At 48.9% G+C, this 19,086-nt stretch overlaps 1 protein-coding gene across 1 annotated transcript in view; it reads right to left on the minus strand.

Annotated features, from left to right (window-relative positions):
- The window catches only part of FBXO16 (F-box protein 16), a 52,327-nt gene that overhangs the window by 11,283 nt on the left and 21,958 nt on the right, over nucleotides 1-19,086 (minus strand). Inside the window, exons 4-7 of the mRNA XM_019483809.2 lie at nucleotides 13,493-13,699; nucleotides 11,371-11,535; nucleotides 9,698-9,930; nucleotides 3,283-3,379 (exon numbers count right to left, since the gene is read on the minus strand). Of these exons, the coding sequence (XP_019339354.2) occupies nucleotides 3,283-3,379; nucleotides 9,698-9,930; nucleotides 11,371-11,535; nucleotides 13,493-13,699 (702 nt within the window). The remainder of the gene's footprint in view (nucleotides 1-3,282; nucleotides 3,380-9,697; nucleotides 9,931-11,370; nucleotides 11,536-13,492; nucleotides 13,700-19,086) is intronic.

Raw genomic sequence — 19,086 nt, forward strand, 5'->3', positions numbered from 1 at the left:
ATAGGATCATAGGGATGTAAGGCTGGAAGGGACCTCACAAAGTCGTCTCGTCCAGACCCCGGCTTAAGGCAGGATCATCCCTGACTAAACCATCCCATCCAGGTGTTTGTCCAACCCGCTCTTGAAAGTTTCCCTCCCTACAGTACTGCAGCCTAGCCAGTCATTCCCCCATCTGTATTTGTGCATGTAATTATTCTGTCCCAATGAGGACTTTGCACTTGTCCTTGCTAAATCTCATCTGATTGACTGTGGACCATTTCTCCAGTCTATCCAAGTCATTCTGGATCCTAGCCCTGCCCTACAAAGTGTCCGCAGCTCCACCCAACTTGGTGTCATCTGCAAATTTGCTAAGCATGCACTCAAATCCCATCGTCCAAATTCTTAATGTACATGGTGAACAATACCAGGCCCAGGACAGACCCCCAGGGAACCCCACTTGATACCTCCTCCCAGCTACAGATTTGTCTCCTTCCCTGTCTTTGCTACCAACTGCGCTTACCATCTGGTAGCCCCCCTCAACCTCTGCAGAGTTCCTCGAACAATTGTGGGCTGGTTTTGTTTCAGCTGCGGGTAACTGGCAACTGCGGAAATAGCTTCATGTTTCCCTGAATTCAAATCAGACAAGGGAGGGATGCGTGCGCGCACACACACACACACACACACACACACACACACACACAGCTCTAATGCTTCTCAAGACCTCATTGATGTAGCTGGGGAAGTTTTCATCCTCACACCGGTGGTAGGGCTGAAATACTTGCACCTTCCAGATTTTGGAGTGCAGGCTGGAGACCTCAGGACTGTAGGCCATTGTTTCCCCCAAACTTAGGCACCATTTCGAGTCAAATGTGCAAGGCCACCTCTCCCCAAAACCTCTACTTTGATTATCTATAGGCCACCATTGCACTGATGTAGTAATGGCTCCAGAAACAAAATGAGCGCGTCCCATTGAGGTGAAACTCCTATTATAAGACCCTAGAGCACGGGGGTTGTACGACAAAGCCTGAAAACCCTTAATGATAGCAACTACCTGGAGCAGGCATACAATAGGGACTAGGAAAATCTTCCCCAAAATAATAACCACCTCTCAGCCTCAGTGATCTTCCTGCAAAACTCCTTTGTAGGTCAGCTCTCAGGGGCTCCCTGCCTCTCATCACATTTTTCCAAGCTTGAAAAAAAATCCCAGTGCGCACGAAATAATCTGTCCTTCTTCCAGCAGCTCTTCATTGCCATGTCTACAAAAGCTTATCCCCAGATGCCTTCTGGAAGCCTGACTTTTTTGGATTGCTTTCATTAGGGGATGCCCTACTTTACCGATTGCGAGCACAATGAAACTTCAGCATGAGCTAATACAAGCAGCTTCCTCTTTCGTAAGGCAGTTAGTATAGAGTGACATCAGATGACAGTGATGGAGAGCCAGTCACAAATGCAAGAGGAAAGGTGCCAGAGACTTAAAGGAAACCGACTGGATGTTTGTTAAAGAACAAATTGCCAGGAGAGCTGGTCAGAAGGGAAGGGACAGAAAAGCACAGTGAGAGTTTAGCATCCCCAGACAGGTGATTACGATCCTGTTCCCCTGAGGTCAGAGCTTTGCCATGGACCAGGAGCTCTTTCTGTTAAAGTTCGGAGGAAGACAGGGCTGGATGTAAAGCGAGGAGAGTGACACCTGAGCAACCAGCAGCTGTGAACCACTCCCAAGGGATTCAGTGTTAGAAATGGTCTAATTTGCACATGTTCTAGCTAGGGTCTTTGAGAAGAAAGCTGCATGCTTACCCAGCACTGCTCAGCACTTGACAAACATTAGCTAATTCTGCCTGGGTATTTATAGCACACTCGCTGCAGTGGAGGGATTAGGTGTCACACTGTGAGGAAGGTATATTCATCCCCATGTTATAGATGAGGAAACTGAGGCACCAAGACCTGGCTGTGGGGACACAGGGCTAGTTGGTCACAGACATGAGGCTAGTGACCAGCAGCCTCCCTCTTCTATCAGCTACACAAAGGGGGAGTCAGATTGGGAGCAGGGCTTTGCCGTGTGCCCCACGATACCTCTCTGTGTGCATGCTCTTATCCCACAGTGAGTAGAAGCTAGGCCATGGAGGCTAAGCTGATGTGGTTTGGCCTGCACTTACTCTGGGGTAAAAGTGTGTGCATGGGTAGCTACCACAGAGCACCACCCTTTCCTCTACCCCTTTCCATAGGTCCATTGCCTCAGACCACCGTACAAGCCCCTAAACAATAGAAACAAGAAACTTGTTTGGGCCTGGAGCCCTCGATTCATACATGGGAACTCCCGCTGACTCCACGGGGGCTCGTGCCCAGTTGCTGCTGTACAGCACATCAAAGGCCACGGGCTTGAGAGCAGTCTCCAGGGGACACATCCCACATCTTGACAGGAGGATGTGCAGGTTTGGAGCGTGCCTGAGGGTGCAGGTGGGCAAGGAGTGTTTGGGTCCTGCCTGCTATTGCCATGGTATAAGGCCCCTCAGGACAACATGGAGGCCACTGTTTGGGGCATAGGGCCATGCCCACCCAAAGCAGTGAGTGCTGCTGTGTGATGCCACCATCCTGGCACGCTGGAGACCTCCTGAGCTAGACGCAGGAGCTTAAGAGTAAGGATCTACAGGTAGAGACCCCATGACACACACATCAACTCATGGGCTATGCCAGCAGCTGCCTTCTGTGCACGGGGAGGCTGGACTGTCTGTGCACACCAGCTGTGCGCTAGCACAATTCCCCTGTCTTGCAGGCAATATGGGATTTGCACTGGAGACATGAGAGGAGAATCAGGCACAGGCTACTTGCACGGGACTTTAAGGGAGGAAAGGTGTTTGCTATACTTTCACCCTCACCAGCCCAGTCAATGCGGTCTCACTGGAGCAGGCGCAGGTCTTTGACTATAACCAGTTCAAGGAGGGACTGTCATTTCCTGTGTGTTTGTACAGCGCCTAGCACGTGGGGTCCCTGGTCTAGTTAAGCTTGTAGTAGGCACTACAGTAATACAAAGAGCAAAGAAATTAAAGCAGCACCACTTTCAATCCAGCTGCATTGCCTGTTAGCTGACGGTTAGCAGCAGGCCTGTCTAGACAGCAGTGCTCCTGGAATTGAAAGCAGAGGTTGACAAGGAGAAACATCTCAGCTTTGAGAGTCTCCAGGTATCAAATTCTGATCAGATTTGTCTGTGCAACGAGGTAGATATCCAGCCTTCACTGGGCTCTCTGGACCCAAATGATCCCTGGCCTAGCACCATGGTTAGCAAAGTCAGGGGCCAGTGATACTTGCCAGTGATTTTGCTTTCCGGAGCTTGTAGGATGCTTTCTTTTTCTTCTCGCTTGCCTGCCGGCTCAGGTCTGGGGTGAGTCCTCCGCCCTTCTTTCTCCTGCAAAGTGGAAAGGAGCAGCATCAGCAGTTCATCCCCAACAACTGAGAAGGGAATTCCTGCCTGGCAAACAAGGCTAATGCGAGGGACAGCCCAGACCCCAGGTTGCTGTCCCCCTCTGCCCCCACCTCCCCCCTGTCCCTTCACACAGTGTTGTCTATGTTGGCGTGAGACCCTTCTTCTGTGCGGCTCCTGCCCCTTGCGGCTGTACTGCTATCCCAGCCACTTCCCAACAGCCTCCTTTGCCCTGTCTGGAGCTCTCGGTTGCTCTGTCCCATCCCGTTGCTAGTACTCACTTCTGGAAAGTGTTTTGGAGAACAAGTCCATTTGACAGATGTAAGATAGAGACAAGCAGACCTGTTCCATACAGCTCATCTGGTTCAATGCAGAGCTGTATGAAACCAATACACATCACCTCTCTGTGAAATGAAAGGCCATTTATCAAACGGCACAAAGTGTTTTGGGAAAGCGGCTCTGCTACCACACACCCTTTTCACGTAGGAGCTACCTGAATGCCACAGGGCCGGTTCTCAGTGACGTACATCCGTGCAAAGCAGGAGCACAATGTCCTGGCAGGGCAGCAGAGTCCGGCCCATAAAACTAAGCTGCTTTCTAGCATGTTTTATGCGAAAGCCGCACCAGACTACATGTGTGCGATCCCCGCTCTCTGTATGAAGCTGAGCCACACACCTGTGTGAAAACTCTTCAATCGGTTTGAACCTGGCTCCTGCTGCATTAGCTTGAATGGTTCCCGACCAGTGTAAGTGTCATTAGCCTCATCTGGACGTTCAGTGATTTCCAAGTGTCCACCCATCTGACTCTGCAGCCATCAGAACACGCTCACATAAACCAAGGCAAGCTGTGATGCAAATAACGCCCTACCTAGCCTGCCTCTCATACGACTCATTTCTACAACCAAGTTCATCTTCTGCTTGTGTTTCTATGAATCTTACCAAAGCCAACATAACCAGCTAGACGGACATGACCCTTCTGCACTGCGGAAGATGAATGATTATTGACACAGTCCACTGCAAATGTCTCTGCGCGCTTACAATAAATCCCAGCTGCAATACTGAACCCTGTGGCCATCTGGAACCTTACGCTGGCTTCGGGATAAAATTACAGTCAAATATAAATTTCCTGCAAGCTTTCTTGTGGGTTCTTCAGCAAATTTGCTTCAGGCTCCCCAATGCCCCTTTTGTGGACAATATGCGCAACAAATCTAGCAAACAGTTTCACAGGCAGAAATTTTCACCAGAATTGCAAGATTTACAATGCTTTTCTGTTATTTGGTTCAGGTTCTTAAACCACATCCATCACCACAGAGTCTATTCTCCTGGATAACATGTCTAGAAAGCATATTTAAATTCAAAATCATAAATATTAATGTCAGAAACCTGACTCTACGAGTGGCACTCGCCCAAACGGGGAATAGAAACTTGTGTGACCTACCCATCCTGCAAAATTAACACCACCGGATAGATACCAGGTGTTCACACGGATCTGTTCACAGGCCAGCTGTAGACCAAGAACAGTTCTCAGGCATCAGACTATTTCAAATACCAAATTCAGGAAAACCTCACCCTGGTTACAGATGGTTCCCAGCCCTCCAAGAGTAAAATTCATGTAATACATCCCTCCTTGGGGATGTCTTGCTAAGCTCCCAACACCACCACATCCTTTCTGTTCCAGTGCTTGAGGTAAAGAAGAATCTCTGCTGGTTGTTAACAACATAGGGCCTATGAAACACAGGCGAGTAGTTCTGATTCCAGCCCACCAGAGCCCATTCATCTGAGATGCATCATTAGAAAATACAATGATCTATGTAGAAATCGGGGCTTGACGCCTGGTCATGCCCAACGCTTGTGGTAACAATCGTTTTGAACGCTCCTCTTTGAAGCGCTGTAGGAATACTAACCCTCAGAACACCTGCTCTCGATGTCCAGCACGTCTTCGGGGCATCCCAATGAGACACGCAAGCATTGGTATCCTCTCCAACGGTTGGGAAACTTCAGGCAGGGAGGGTGAAGGTCTTTCCCAACACGGGAGAGGGAAGAGGACTCAGAGCCAGGAGAAGAACTAGACTTCCTGGCTCCCAGTCTTATACTCCAAACCTACCTGTTTGTCTCACGAATGGTTTAAATGTCACAACCCAAATCAACATGGGGGGTCGGACTCGATGATCTATCGAGGTCCCTTCCGACCCTAACATCTAGGAATCTATGAAAAACATTGGTCATAAATGTAAGGATTTGGGGCTGGCGGCAGAAAGATCTGAGAGACAGAGGGTGAGGTGAGGTGTTAGAGGAACACTGAAATGCATTTCCCTTTACACAAAAGCAATCCCTGTTCTGTAAGGAACGTGGCCTGGGATGCTGACAGGACAATTACTGAAAGTAATTATTTTCTTGTTGGTTAAATGCTCCGGCACAATATGCAACTGTTTTTGGAGCCTGCCTGGGTCCATAAATTAAGTGAATTAGTGCTGGCTTCCAGAGGCCAGAGCTAAGGAGGCGGAGTCCATTGCAGCTGGCCTGCCATCATGAGCAGTAGGGCTCCTTCTCAAAGTACACGGGACACAGACGTGGCAGGATTTCAACCTGATGCTGGAACCAGGATTCCTTATCCGTGATAAGATGGGAGACAGCGCTTTTGATGTCTTGGCAGCAAGCAGCACAACACTAGATGCCATCCAGCAGACCTGTGCAAATGGATGGAGAAGGTTCTCCACAAGCTGCTTTCCCAGGCCCAGGTAGTCCCGGAAATCTCACAGAGTTTGCTGACTCGGTTCCAAATAAAAATGTATCATTTCATCTTTGCTTCGTGCCCCAGAATAGAGAAATCCATCCTCTCTAGTACCAATTCTTGTCTGTGCATAAGCAGAAAAGCTACCTGGAAGAGTCAGTCGGAAAGCAAACTATAGAGAGAATATCAAAGAGCGCCCGAGCTGATGATAGATCGCACGGTTAATGTATGGAATGGTATAAATCATGACTATCGTTTCACCGAGGGGTTTGGATAACACTTAAAAGGCATCCATCATTTAACTCCTGCCTACCTCTCTTCTCCTCTGTGCTTCTTCCTGCTGTGATCCAATAACTCCTTATTGTTCTCTTTGTTTCCTTCACTCCCTCCAGCCCTTGGCATTTTCTTCTGCATCAGCCTGAGGTCCCCAAGGCCTCTCCATTATGCACTCAAAGTGCTATTACCTCCGTCTCTCAAACCCACCCCCGCATCCCCTCACCTTTCTAGTGATGCTTTTCAACTACAATGGCAACCTTCCCTCCGTCACACGCATTGCTCTGATTTTGTATGTACAGTGTTGTACTGAACTAATTTGTGCCCTTCAGACAGACAGCAAGAAAGACCATCAGAAAGAAGTTTCTTTCTTGGCTAGACTGGGTAATTTGGTATATGGACGTGTGATGCATTGAGTACCTACTAATGCATTGACTTTATTAGGTTATGAAAGTGGAGCAGATCAAGGCACACAGCTCTCCTCTGTAGTAAATCACTCCAGGTACCCAAATTTGTAGTAACCTCAATGCATGAGATAATTACCCTGTGGAAGGTGTTGTGTGTCCACTCCCCAAGCCCCCGGCATCCTGGGGTAGTCCTTTGCTTACAGCAGACTGGCTCACTTACCACCTAGTGGCCAGCTCATACAATAAGCAGCCACTTCGGGCACTGACAGACATGCAGGCCCCTGCCCTAACTCACGGCACTTTATGTAAAGTGCCATGAGTTACAGCAGCCTCTGTGGGAGCTGTTTCCATCTCTCAAGATCTTTCTTCCAACATCTGGAGTCTAAGGAGACCACTGTGCACTGGGTTTTGTTCCAGTTTGTATGTACTTATTCATTAGTCATAAAGGCAGGAAACATGGTTTTTGTTTTTATATTAAATCTTCAATTCTGCAGACTCTTAAGCAGACACAAGGTCAGAGAGCTCCCATTGACCGTTCCAACCAGAGCAGTTCACCAGCACCTGGGGGCTTGTGGATCGCTTCCTTTAGGAGGGAAAATTGGGGGTGGAGTTAGGTGTTTCTCTGATGTGATTCAGCTTACAGAGGAATTACACAATCTTCTGCTTCTCTGAACACTGTAGCAGTCAAACACCTCGGTCGTGGTGCTGTGCCTCTTCCAGCCAGCCCTCAAACCCAAACACTCTCTTTTCTGGGCTTTTTCTCAGGGCACACTCCTACTGCTTGTTCCAGCCATCTCCTTGGCTTTCTGCTGTTTCTCTTGTCATAAGCATGGCTCCACCAAAGCAATCCCCAGCCCTTCTGGCCTTGTATTCAGCCCGTAGTAAAACTGGATTCTGGGGTTGTGTGTGGTCTGGTTTGGGGCGGTTGCTTCAGCTCTCTTATTCCCTAAAGGAGCTTAATTATGTCTTATATTCATCCCAAATGGATAGCAGATGTTCTAGCCACTAGCTTCAAGGAGATTTCATCTATTCCCAATGTAGCTATTGAGCAGCCTGGGCACGTGAGCTTCTTTGTTGTGCACCCCCCTGTCCACCTACGAAACAATATTCACGATAAATGGGAACCAAGAGACGAGAGGTCATGCATGGAAAGGAAGAGACTTCATTCATGAGCTGATTGGGGCAGGGCCTGGCCAGAAGCCCTGCTTTCTGTTTGCTCAGGGGAAAGGAAGGGACAAGTGGCAGTGGCAGCAGTCACTCCCTGGGCTCCAGAGCCACATGAAAGAAAGACAGGGGCTCTGGCACTAAGAGCTCACATGCAGCACAACCAAGTGGGAGTGTGACCACATCTGGATCCACCTCTGGCCATGATACAAGGCCTGAAAGGTAAGGAGTCTGCAGCAAAGGATTCTGAAAACTATCTATTCGTCCAAGGGGATGAACCACCAAAACAGGGCAAGCCACCTCCAGCAGTGCCCATGTACTGCACAACCAGAGGAGTCATCCCGGGAGAGAGAGGTGGGAGCAATTACTTTCAGCTTAAGTGATATTAAAGGGAGATCCTTGATAAATGAACAAATCTCTGAGAATTCATTTCTCTCCCTGCCATAATCCTGCGTAATTATGGATAAATACCAGATTTGGTAGAACATTAGATACTCAGCAGCACAAGTGGTTACAGGTTCAAGCCCTGCACCAGAAGAGAAGAAAATATTCACTGTGCTTGTTGTAACGAACAAGTCAAGACACTCTATTTATTTGTGGGCTGCAAACCAAACTGCTGTCTGGCTGGATCTTAGATCGGAAATCCATCAAAGAAGGGATTTTCTCTTCCCTATTCTTGTGCAGAGCCCAGCCCACCAGGGCCTTGACCCTAATAGTGAAGTTCCCCGAGTATAAATATTTGGCATCAGTAATAGAAATAATAATGCCCATTTTTAAGGACAAGTATCTCAACTAAACCAGTTTAATAAAGTCTCTGGTCAGTCCTGCAGAGACAGCTGGGGCCAGCATTTTGAAACAAGCTGAAGAAAGAGGGTAAGGCTGAATGCAGCAAGGGCTTTGAAGCAAGGGGACGTGGATTAAAAATAATGATTCATAAAAGGTTTGGCATGGAGAGGGGGGATTTCTGCAATGCACAGGACAAGCTGTGCGTCTGGCGTGCACACCTGTGATCAAAGGGTCCCTAATGAGTAAATTACCCCTGAGCCCAGAGAGATAGTAGGTGAGGGTGGGGAGCTCGCACTGGTGCCAGTGCAGGGTCAATGACCACTTAAGTCTCACTTTAAGCCCTACTGGGAGAGTTTCACTGGGACTTAATTGGCTCCCAGGCCTCTTCTGGGGCCCCTGTGGATGAGGAAATTTTACCCTTGCCTGGCTTGGGGGGAAAGGGGGCAGGCATGGAGAAGGGGAGGTTCAAGGCACCCTTGAGACTCTTCTCATAGAAACCACCAGCAAAGACTGACGGTGGGTCCATCCAGTCCATTATTCTTTCTCCAATAAAGGTCAAGGCCAGATGTGTCACAGGGAAGCACACAACCTTCCCTAATGCCCCTCCCCATGCAGTATTAGGCTATGGAAGAAAACGGCTTGCTGACCCCATGCGGTGACCAGGTAGCGCCTGAAGCCTGGGGATGGGTGGGCTGCGTAACTCTACCCAGGGCAGTGTAACCACAGATGCTAGTCAGGTTTTTTTCATGCTTGGATCTAGGTTTTTTGGGGTGGATAGACACCGAGTCACAGCCCCATATGTCTTTTTCTCCTTTCACAGGGAATTGGAACAAGCCCCTGGTACCTTGCTGCATGATTCAGAAATGCCCAGGCCAGCAGCCTCCCTCCAGCTCGTGTTTCAACACGGCACGAAAGGCAAAGAGAAAGAAAGTGAGTGCCTTACGCCAGTCTTGCCTGCTCGATCGGGTCGTAGTTGTCCAGGTAGTTGAATCGGATGGTGTCGGTTGGGTGTTTGTCAGATGAGCGCCATGGGGGCAGCTCTTTCTTATCCTTGTCCATCCTCTTCCCCAGCAGCGAGGCCGACTGGAGAACCGCCGCCAGGGACAGTTTCACCTCTGGGCCCTCTCTTGCTATTGGCTGGACATCGATGACCACAAATTCATTTTTCGGAGGGGTCTGATGGGAGAGATGGATAGGGAAAAATAAACCTCAGCACACAATTACTGCCCCATGCTATTGGGCCTTGCTTATGATTCATTTAGAGTAAAGCAGGGGCTCTCAGGCTGCTACAGACATGCTCGTTCACGTTCTAATTAAAACACTCCAGCATCGCATCGGCATCATGTGCATTAAGCCAGGATCTGGCCCGGTGGATCTGGATCAAGGCAAGTGAGAGAGGACTGTGGCCTGCAGAAGAGAAACTCACGCTTTGATCTTATGAACCCGGCTGACTTCCTGCCCTTTGGGCAGGGGCTGGACTCGATGATCTTCCGAGGTCCCTTCCAGCCCTAATGTCTATTAAATCTATGAAATCATCACTGGCTGCTTTGCCCTCGTGGGTGAGTTGGAGGGTGGGGAAGAGGTGTCATGAGAGAAGTGTGATATCAGGAGAGACGGGCAGTAGTGAGACCAGTCCGGCGTCCCATAAGGCACGGTGGGGGGCTAGTGACAGAGGGCTGAGCTCTGCACACCTGTGGACTTTCTTTGTCTGAGAGGAAAGCTGGAAACCCAGAGGTCTGCTCCCCGTCCACCAGACTTCCACTTCCTCTCTCCAAACACAAGCGCACACTCCTGCCTGTTAGGGCTTTTGGGCCCTATGCACAGGTCCCTCCTGCATGAAGTCCTCTAACGAGGACTAGAGGGCTTCTCAAATAAAACAGCCCCGGGGCATGTAGCCCAGCTCCTTTGGGGAGGAATTCCAAGTCCTTGGAGACTGTGTGAAAAGCCTGCTCTGCTCCCAGTGCTCTTCATGCAGTTTCTTCCAATGGCTATTTAATACAAAATGCTGAAGCAGTGTTAGGAACAAGGACTCACTCCTTCCTTGCCAGGCCTGTGTTCATCCCCCAGCCGTGTAGGGTCAGAGCCTCTCTTGTTTGTTCTCTTTCTGCCCCTGTGGCTCCTTCCTTCAGGGATGCCCAGTGGCCTAGACTCAGCAGGAGGGTGCTGGTGGTTAGGGCACTCGCATGTTGTACAGGAGGGCAGAGTTCAGCTCCCTTCAAGGGAAAAGAGGCCTAGAATTGGGTCTCCCATGTTCCAGGTTGTAACCACTGAGCTCCTGAGTAAAAATGCAGATGCTACCACCGTCGTGCAAGTCACAGCATCAAATGATTGCTAGTTCTATTTGCTGATGAACCCCAGCAATAGTCACCACCCAGCCTCAGTGGAAGTAGACAGTGAACTGCTGCTGACCATAGTCAGTAGGGCAGGCTTAGTCACAAGGGAAAAAACTGGGATGCATAAGAAATGTAGATGCCTTAGCATGGTTCAGGCTGTGACTCAAAGCAAGGCAGACTCTCATTTTGTGACAGTGACAGCTCAAACTGCACAAGTGCCACCTAGACACGTTCATGGCAAAGGAAAATTCAGCCCCAGTTGTCTCCAGCGTGACAGACATACCTTGGGCCGTGTAATGTTAAGCTCCTTCACCATCTCGATGTAGTGTTTCTTCCAGATTCCCTGCTCAAACGGGGTCGGAGAGAAGTTGATATACCAGCCGAAACGCAGGCACTTCAGCATCCAGAGCTGATCCAGCTCCGTCAAGTACTTCCAGTGCCAGCTCACCTGGGGAAGCCATGCAAACCAGTTACAAAAAGAGACCCTCCTCCCTGTGATCCTAAAAGACATTTACCATAAGCAAGGACAGCAACATGTTGGAGATGTGTTCACTGTGCATAAAGTTCTCTCCTACGCAGAAGGCAGACAAGTTCTTTGGGTGAATCTAATATCTTTTTATTAGACCAACTTAAATAGTTGGAAAAAAATTTTAAGCAAGCTTTCGGGTTCAAAAACCCTTTGAACCCGAAAGTATTGCTTAAAATTTTTTTTCCAACTATTTAAGTTGGTCTAATAAGAGATACCAGATTCACCCAAAGAACCTTGTCTGCCTATGTTGTTAGACCAACACAGCTACAACCTCCACCCCTCCTATGCAGAAAGCCCTTTAGTTCCTCATCAGCCCTATAGCAAGGGTATAGGTAGCATGTATCTGATGCATGCATGTTGCCCTGGTCCTCCGCACCAGGATCAGCTTCACGTTATTTTAAGGATTGCTGCCTAGGATTGGCCTAAGCCAGCATCCCTGCCTGGCTGGCCTACGACAACATCCCTGCATCGCCACCCAATGAACATATCTCAGCATCAGCAATTCCTTTGTTATTTCTGCTATTTACCAAACAGAAGTAAAAAGCCCCGGTCCAAACAGCCGGTTCTGAAGGTTCTCCATGTTCGCAGTCTTCAGGTCTACCTCACTATATGTTAAGTCAGACAGCATTTCTCCAAGCCTACGGCTGAAGGCAACCTTTCTTCACTTTTCCATCTTAATAGATGGCGTGTATGCAGTGATGCCACAGGGACATATCTATCTGGTGTCCCTGGCATGTCCTGGCAGGGATACCTCCAGCAGGCCCTGTCCTGCTCCCATCCACATGCCTCATACCCAGAAATGCGACAGCGAGGCTGCTCCAGGGTTGTCCACAGCACCTGCTCTCAGACGCAGCGTGGACCAAAATCTCAAAAGCAGCCCCATGGGTTGGTCCTGGAGTGGCCTCCCCACCTTGGTTTGGAACATGCTGGGGGGAGTGGGTAGGCATGGACACCCTGCAGAGGTGACGTAGATAAACCCAGATGCTGCTTTCTGAGGCACTCATTTCTAGAACTTCCTGACTACGAATAGACAACGTAGTCGCAACGAGCTGTGGCACCAGTCACCTTATTCACAAACCTTTTCTTGACCATCTCTGTCCCCCCAAGCTCAGCATGCACCACAACACAGGCATTGCAAGGGATCCATCCTTTTTAGAAGTATTTGATACAGCACCTTTTTAACTGTCACCCTTAGGCCAAGACAGTCAAAAGTATCCGGTGACTTCAGGAACCTGACTTGAGATACCTTGAAAGGGTATGACATCCAGAAAGTGCCAGGCCCTGGGCTGCAGATAATCAGGCTTATTAATGGTTGGGCACCTGAAAGCTGTGGTGACAAGAATCACCAGTTACTTTTGCAGATTTTGGCCATGATACTTAATGCTGCCTTAAACTGGGATCTTGGGATGTCTGAGATGGAGCCAAAGAGGACACTTGCAGAGTGGGTGTGAGAGGACGGGGCTTGTTTCTTGGTAGTGGTCCATGCTATGTGTCTCAGGGCCTTCATAAATAAATGACTTCAGCCACAAACGTGGGAAAGTGGTCAGACTGGCCAGCACAGAATTTATTGGGAAGTACAACTATTGCTACATTGGCACGAGCAGATTCCACAGAAAGTAACTTTAAATTCACGTATGCAGTTTCAGTGCTTTCACATCTCTCACGTCCCAGGCTTGGCAGACAGGTGTGGGATGCCAAATGATATGAGTATCACCAAATCATGTCCTCCCTGCTGGCACCTGCATGGAGTCTCTTGCACTGTTGCAAAGGGCCCTGGCACAACTGTACTGTAAAGTTCAGGGGTTTCCTTATGGTTCTTCTTGTACCTCGCCTGACTGTCACTCTTACTGCACTGCAGGTTTGTGCTGCCTTTTACCTGTGCACATCGGCAGAGGCTCCGGGGGTCCAGGAAAGAGAAGACGTACAAAGACAGTGTTCTGGGCAGCTGAGTGGTGAAGTCCAGGGCCTCGACGGGCACCCGCTCCTGCAGCTGCTTGACACAGAATTTCTGCTGCGCCAGGGAGCAGCGCTGGAACAGGTCCACCAGGATCCTCCGCCGCTGGTTGTCTGTCCACTTGTCAAACTGAAAGAAGGAGTTTCAGGTTGTGCAAAGGAAGGGGGTAAGGCCTGAGGCAAGGTAAAGGGAGCTTTTGCTTCTGGTGACCCATTCCCAGGCAAAACAGGTGGAAATCACAGGCAAACAGAAAGGCTGGATGAGAAGAAACTGCAGAACCCTGCAGCACATGACACAAAACCTTCACAGATATGAAATGGGTCCAGTCCTGGGCTCTTTACTCTCATGAGTGGTCTGAAGTGTTACCTTCAACAGGACTACTCCTGGAAGTAAAGACATTTGATACATAGGTGATTGTAGGACAGCAGCCTGAGTGAGAATGATGTTTCCTATACATCCCCGGTAACTATATAGCCCCAATTACCAGTGCCCAAGTGCCCTGTGGGCCTTAGCGTGGCTATTCACACAACTGCCCTGAGCACTAGGGAAATATTATTATCCCCATCATTTTCCAAGGGGACTGAGCCAAAGAAAGGAACTCACACATCAAATCTGTGGCAGAACACAAACTCAACCTGCGTCCCCAGCCAACCACAACCAACTTCTTCTCAGCCTCTCCAACACAATGTGTGTGAAGAAGGTTAAAGTACTCTGGTCTCATCTGTATGAGGAAGGGTGTATTTACACAGTCAAATGATCCTGTATTTCTTGATACAGGGGCCATGATTATACTGTATGTCAATAGCTCTGGGCAAGGGATGTGTACACAGAGTGATGCAGCAATAGCAATACAAGACATTTTGTGTGTGCAGGCAGTAAAACTTGGAAGGGAACAGGAGCCTCCAGGGATCACCAGTGGGCTCTGCACTCTGTATGTATGTACGACTACTACCCTCTAGGAGGGCAAAGCTAAGACTAGGAAAAACACTGGTGGTGCCTATACACGAGCAGCAAGGCTGCTCTGATGCGCTGTAATTAATTGAGTCTGCCGGAGCATGATCATTACCATGCTCCAGCAGACTCCAGGGCCTCATGTATCAGCGCCCCTGTGCCATTTTTAAGTGCAGGGACGCTGATACACAAGATGCTCTGGGTGCTTTAATTGAAGGAGCTCTTGGAGCCGCTGTAATTAAAGCACCCCACCCCGAAGCACGTGCATAAACACCCTGGGAGACCATTCTGCCTGCAGTTGGCAGCAGTGGCTGTCCCCTCCAGAGCCAGTGCTCAGTTGAAATACAACAATTCAAGACAGCAGCTTGAGCTGAAATCCCACTTGCCTCCTTCTGAATTGATCACCACAACCCCATTCCTAGCTGCAGGCAAAGGCCTGCTAGCTGTGTTGCATTCAATGGAAGCGAACCCTCCTAGCTCGTCTGTGTTGCTCCTGGAGTGCTGTTTTCCCTTATTTATTTCTTCTAAGTGTATTGACTAGGCCCCATAATCCAGCCGTGCAAGGCTGCTCTCAGCACTCCCCCTACCCATCGTTGACAGCATCTTCTTTATGGAGAAAATCCTTGTGCATTTAGATAACTCCCATGGAGTCTGAAGGTACCAGACTGGAATGGGCTGTGGGGGGTTTTGCCTTCCTCTGTAGCCAGGGCCATGGCCTCTTCCTGGGAGCCACACCACAGGGTACCGCCAAGAAAATAAAACAGATTTATTCCCTTTTTTGTTTCTTTGTGATGGCTAAAGAAAGCCCAGACCTATCGCAGTTAGTAGTTTTTCCTGCTGGTTTTTCCCAGTAAAAGTTCAACTCTCATCTACCCAGCTTTCCCTGGTGATATTTTTTATTGGACCAACTGTGCAGCTAGACAAGCTTTTCAATGCAAGACATTTTTCTTCACATTGATTATTAATGGCATTTATTTAATTCAAGTACCTAAGAATCAGTTGGTAGGAAGCGTTTCTTTGTTAATGATTAAATAAATCTACTCCTACTCCCAAACACATCTCAAAGATGCTGAAAAACATGTCCAGCAAAACCGTGAAAGAACTGGCATTCCTGAACTTAGTAGCCTTAGGTAAAAACAAAAAACAAGGAGCACCTTCCAAATGTTAAAGTTTGTTTTATTCATTAGGAAAAAGCAAGGCAAGGAACAAACCTGTTTCCCTCTTTTGTATGTCACTGTTATCATTAGCAGGAGATTGCCAGAGTACTGAGGAAAAATGAAGAAAGACTTCAAGGTCTGGCCCTATGAAAACACACCTCTGAGATGACGAAACCATCAATAATTGGCAATTCCCAAAGGTAAACCTCTGTCCAACACAAGTAACAGAGATGAGGTGGCTAGCTTATTGTCTTCCTCACCAGCAGCTCAGTTGAAGTAACTGAAACAATCCTTTAATAGATGAGTATATTTGCTCTTAACCCTTCACATGTGTCGTGTCTGGAATAGAGCTAAACTGCATTATCCCTGGAGTCACGTTGCTGATGGGTGCCCCCAGAGATGCATATTCCATCAAAATCAATGCAGCGCGCTCAGCAGCACAGGGAGAGGGTAGCGTCTTTTCCAAGGGGTGTATCCAGCAGCCAAACAGTTAAGCGTATTTAATGCGTCTCTTCTTTCACTATTAGCAAGCACAGCCCTACCTCTCCCTGTGGAGCCTCCCCTTACATTCGATCACATTAATCCGACTAGTTTAACTAGTTATTCCTTGCGAAATGCCATGCCGTGTCTGTAACTGCTGCTAACATCAGTTTTCCCCTTTTCTGTGTCTTTCTCTGAGCTCTGCAAAGGGCAGTGACATGAAGCTACACTGGACACTGCCTAGTAAATGTACAGCCTCAGTGGACATGTTGCCAGGGGCCAGGAGTGAACGAACCCCTGACCTTTACCACCAAGGAGCAAGGGATCGCTTCAGCTGAAAGGGACCTCCTTTCCCTAGGTGGAGTCACTGATCCAACCAGGAGGAAGAGACAGCTTCATTAGCACTAAACTATCAACTGACATGGAGGCTTTTGCTCGTAGGTGTTACCATCACATGCACACAAAGTGACCACACACCCTGTAAACCTAGAACTGGATTCTCTGGTCCACTAAGGCTACTTTGTGCCACAAAACAGTGTACAGTGGTCTTAAAGTACAGGGAGATGGTCGGTACTGAACCCCCCCATGCAACTAGCTCCCAGCTCCTATCCTCCACCTGTCTCCAGTGTGCTTGGAGAGTGGAGAACCACACCCTCAAGATTTGAAAGATTTGGATTTTAATAGCACCCTGGGCCTCATTTGGGAAAGCAGAGTGATCTCTCCATTAAGAAGAATTCACTTTCCTGGCTATTCATATTGCTATGTAGATGGAGAGGCACATCACTCTGGAGAGGGAGGGGATGACAAATTTCACAGCCTGATGAAGATGAGGAGCAGGGTGGCATTCACAAGAACATGCTATCATTGCCCTGCCCGTGGTGCCTACTGCCAGCTTAATTTAGACACAACTTTAAGGCTTTGTGTAAAATATCCTCTGCTTACTGCAGAGTTTGCTGTTTCCATGTGCCTGAAGCTAAAGAAAATGGAAGGAGGGAGAGGGATCATTTTAGCTTTGCTCTCTGAGAGCCTGGACAGGTGACACTTTTCCACCACAGTAACCAGCATCACACCAGTATAAAGAAGAAGTGGACAGATAACACACTGGGACAACTTCACCCAAGGTAGTGGAGAACTGACCCTGAAAGAGCCAGGGGTAAAACTCACCTGGTGTAAGTTACACCTGTTGAGGTGTATCCATCCTAGGTGGCCATCTGTGCAGGGGGCTGCAGTAGATGCCTCAAATTACCTTCTAACCTTATTGTAGGTGCGTGACAGAACGATAGTATCTGCTCCCCTACTCTCCCGAGCTGAACTACAGTAATAGCCAGTGGGTGCATCTACACGTGAGCTTTAATGCACATCAGTTTCATAGTTTCATAGTAGGGTCGGAAGGGACCTGAGCAGATCATCAAGTCCGACCCCCTGCCATGGGCAGTAAAGAGTGCTGGGGTCAAACAACCCCGGCAAGGTGTCTATCTAGCCTCCTTTTGAAGACCCCCAGGGTAGGAGCGAGCACCACTTCCCTTGGAAGTATGTTCCAGCCCCTAGCTGCCCTGACTGTGAAGTAGTTCTTCCTGATGTCTAGCCTGAATCTACTCTCGGTCAACTTATGGCCGCTACTCCTCGTTACTCCCAGTAGTGCTCAGGGGAACAGGGACTCTCCCATGGTCTGTTGGCCCACCTTTGCCAGTTTGTAGACAGTCACCAGGTCCCCTCTCACCCTTCTCTTGTGGAGGCTGAACAGGTTCAGGTCCCGTAGCCTCTCCTCGTAGGGCCTGCCCTACTGTCCCCGATCATGCGGGTGGCCTCCTCTGGACCCTCTCCATGCTGCCCACATCCCTCCTGAAGTGCGGCGCCCAGACCTGGACGCAGTACTCCACCTGTGGCCTGACCAGTGTCGCGTAGAGGAGGAGGATCACCTCCTTGGACCTGCTCGAGATGCATCTGTGGATGCACGACAAGGTGTGGTTAGCCTTCCTGACTGCGTCCCCACACTGTCGGCCCATGTTCATCTCGGCCTCAATAATGACTCCAAGATCCTTTTCTGCCTCTGCACTGACGAGAAGGGAGTTCCCCAGCCTGTAGGTGTGCTGCTGGTTCTTCCCCACCAGGTGCAGCACCTTGCACTTGTCCATGTTGAACCCATCCTGTTCTCATCCGCCCACCCCTGTAATCTGTCCAGATCTAGTTGTAGCCTGTCCCTCTCCTCCAGCATGCCCACTTCCCCCCACATCTTAGTGTCATCTGTGAATTTGAACAAGGTGCTTTTCACCCCCTCGTCCAAGTTGCTGATGAAGATGTTGAACAGTGCGGGCCCGAGGACCGAGCCCTGGGGAACCCCACTGCCCACATCCCTCCAGGTCGAAAAAGACCCGTCCACCACCACCCTCTGGGTGCGGCCCTCCAGCCAATTTGTGACCCATCTGACTGTGTAGGCATCAATGCCACAGTCACCTAATTTCTTAATGAGAATGAGGTGAGAGACAGTGTCTAGCCTATTTTAATGTGCATTAAGGCATCACTAAGGGCATTTTTACACTCAAGCATCTGGCTCTGTGATGCTTGCAGTTGTATAAGTGGCAAAATGTGCATCAGCCCAGAGAAAATGGCGGTGGCGCGCTTTTGAATTAAAACACATAGAAGATGCTTTAGTTCAGAAGTATACTGCCACCATTTTCTGAGCGCTGACACACATTTTGCTACTTATACAACTGCATGTGGTGCAGTGCAGTTCACATCAGCTCGTGTGCAGATCAGACTCAATCAAGTCTGTTATAAAGTAGAGGATCTCCGGTGCGTCACAAGACAAAAAAGTATGTGTATAAATGCCCTAAAAAAACTCTGCTCTTTAGTTAATGCTTATTGAGACGGGTTAATGCACATTTTCCTAGTACCTCACTAGCAGCCACTTGCGGCTCCTGCTCATCT

This window comes from Alligator mississippiensis, chromosome 1 (assembly GCF_030867095.1).
Source record: "Alligator mississippiensis isolate rAllMis1 chromosome 1, rAllMis1, whole genome shotgun sequence".
Taxonomy (NCBI): domain Eukaryota; kingdom Metazoa; phylum Chordata; order Crocodylia; family Alligatoridae; genus Alligator; species Alligator mississippiensis.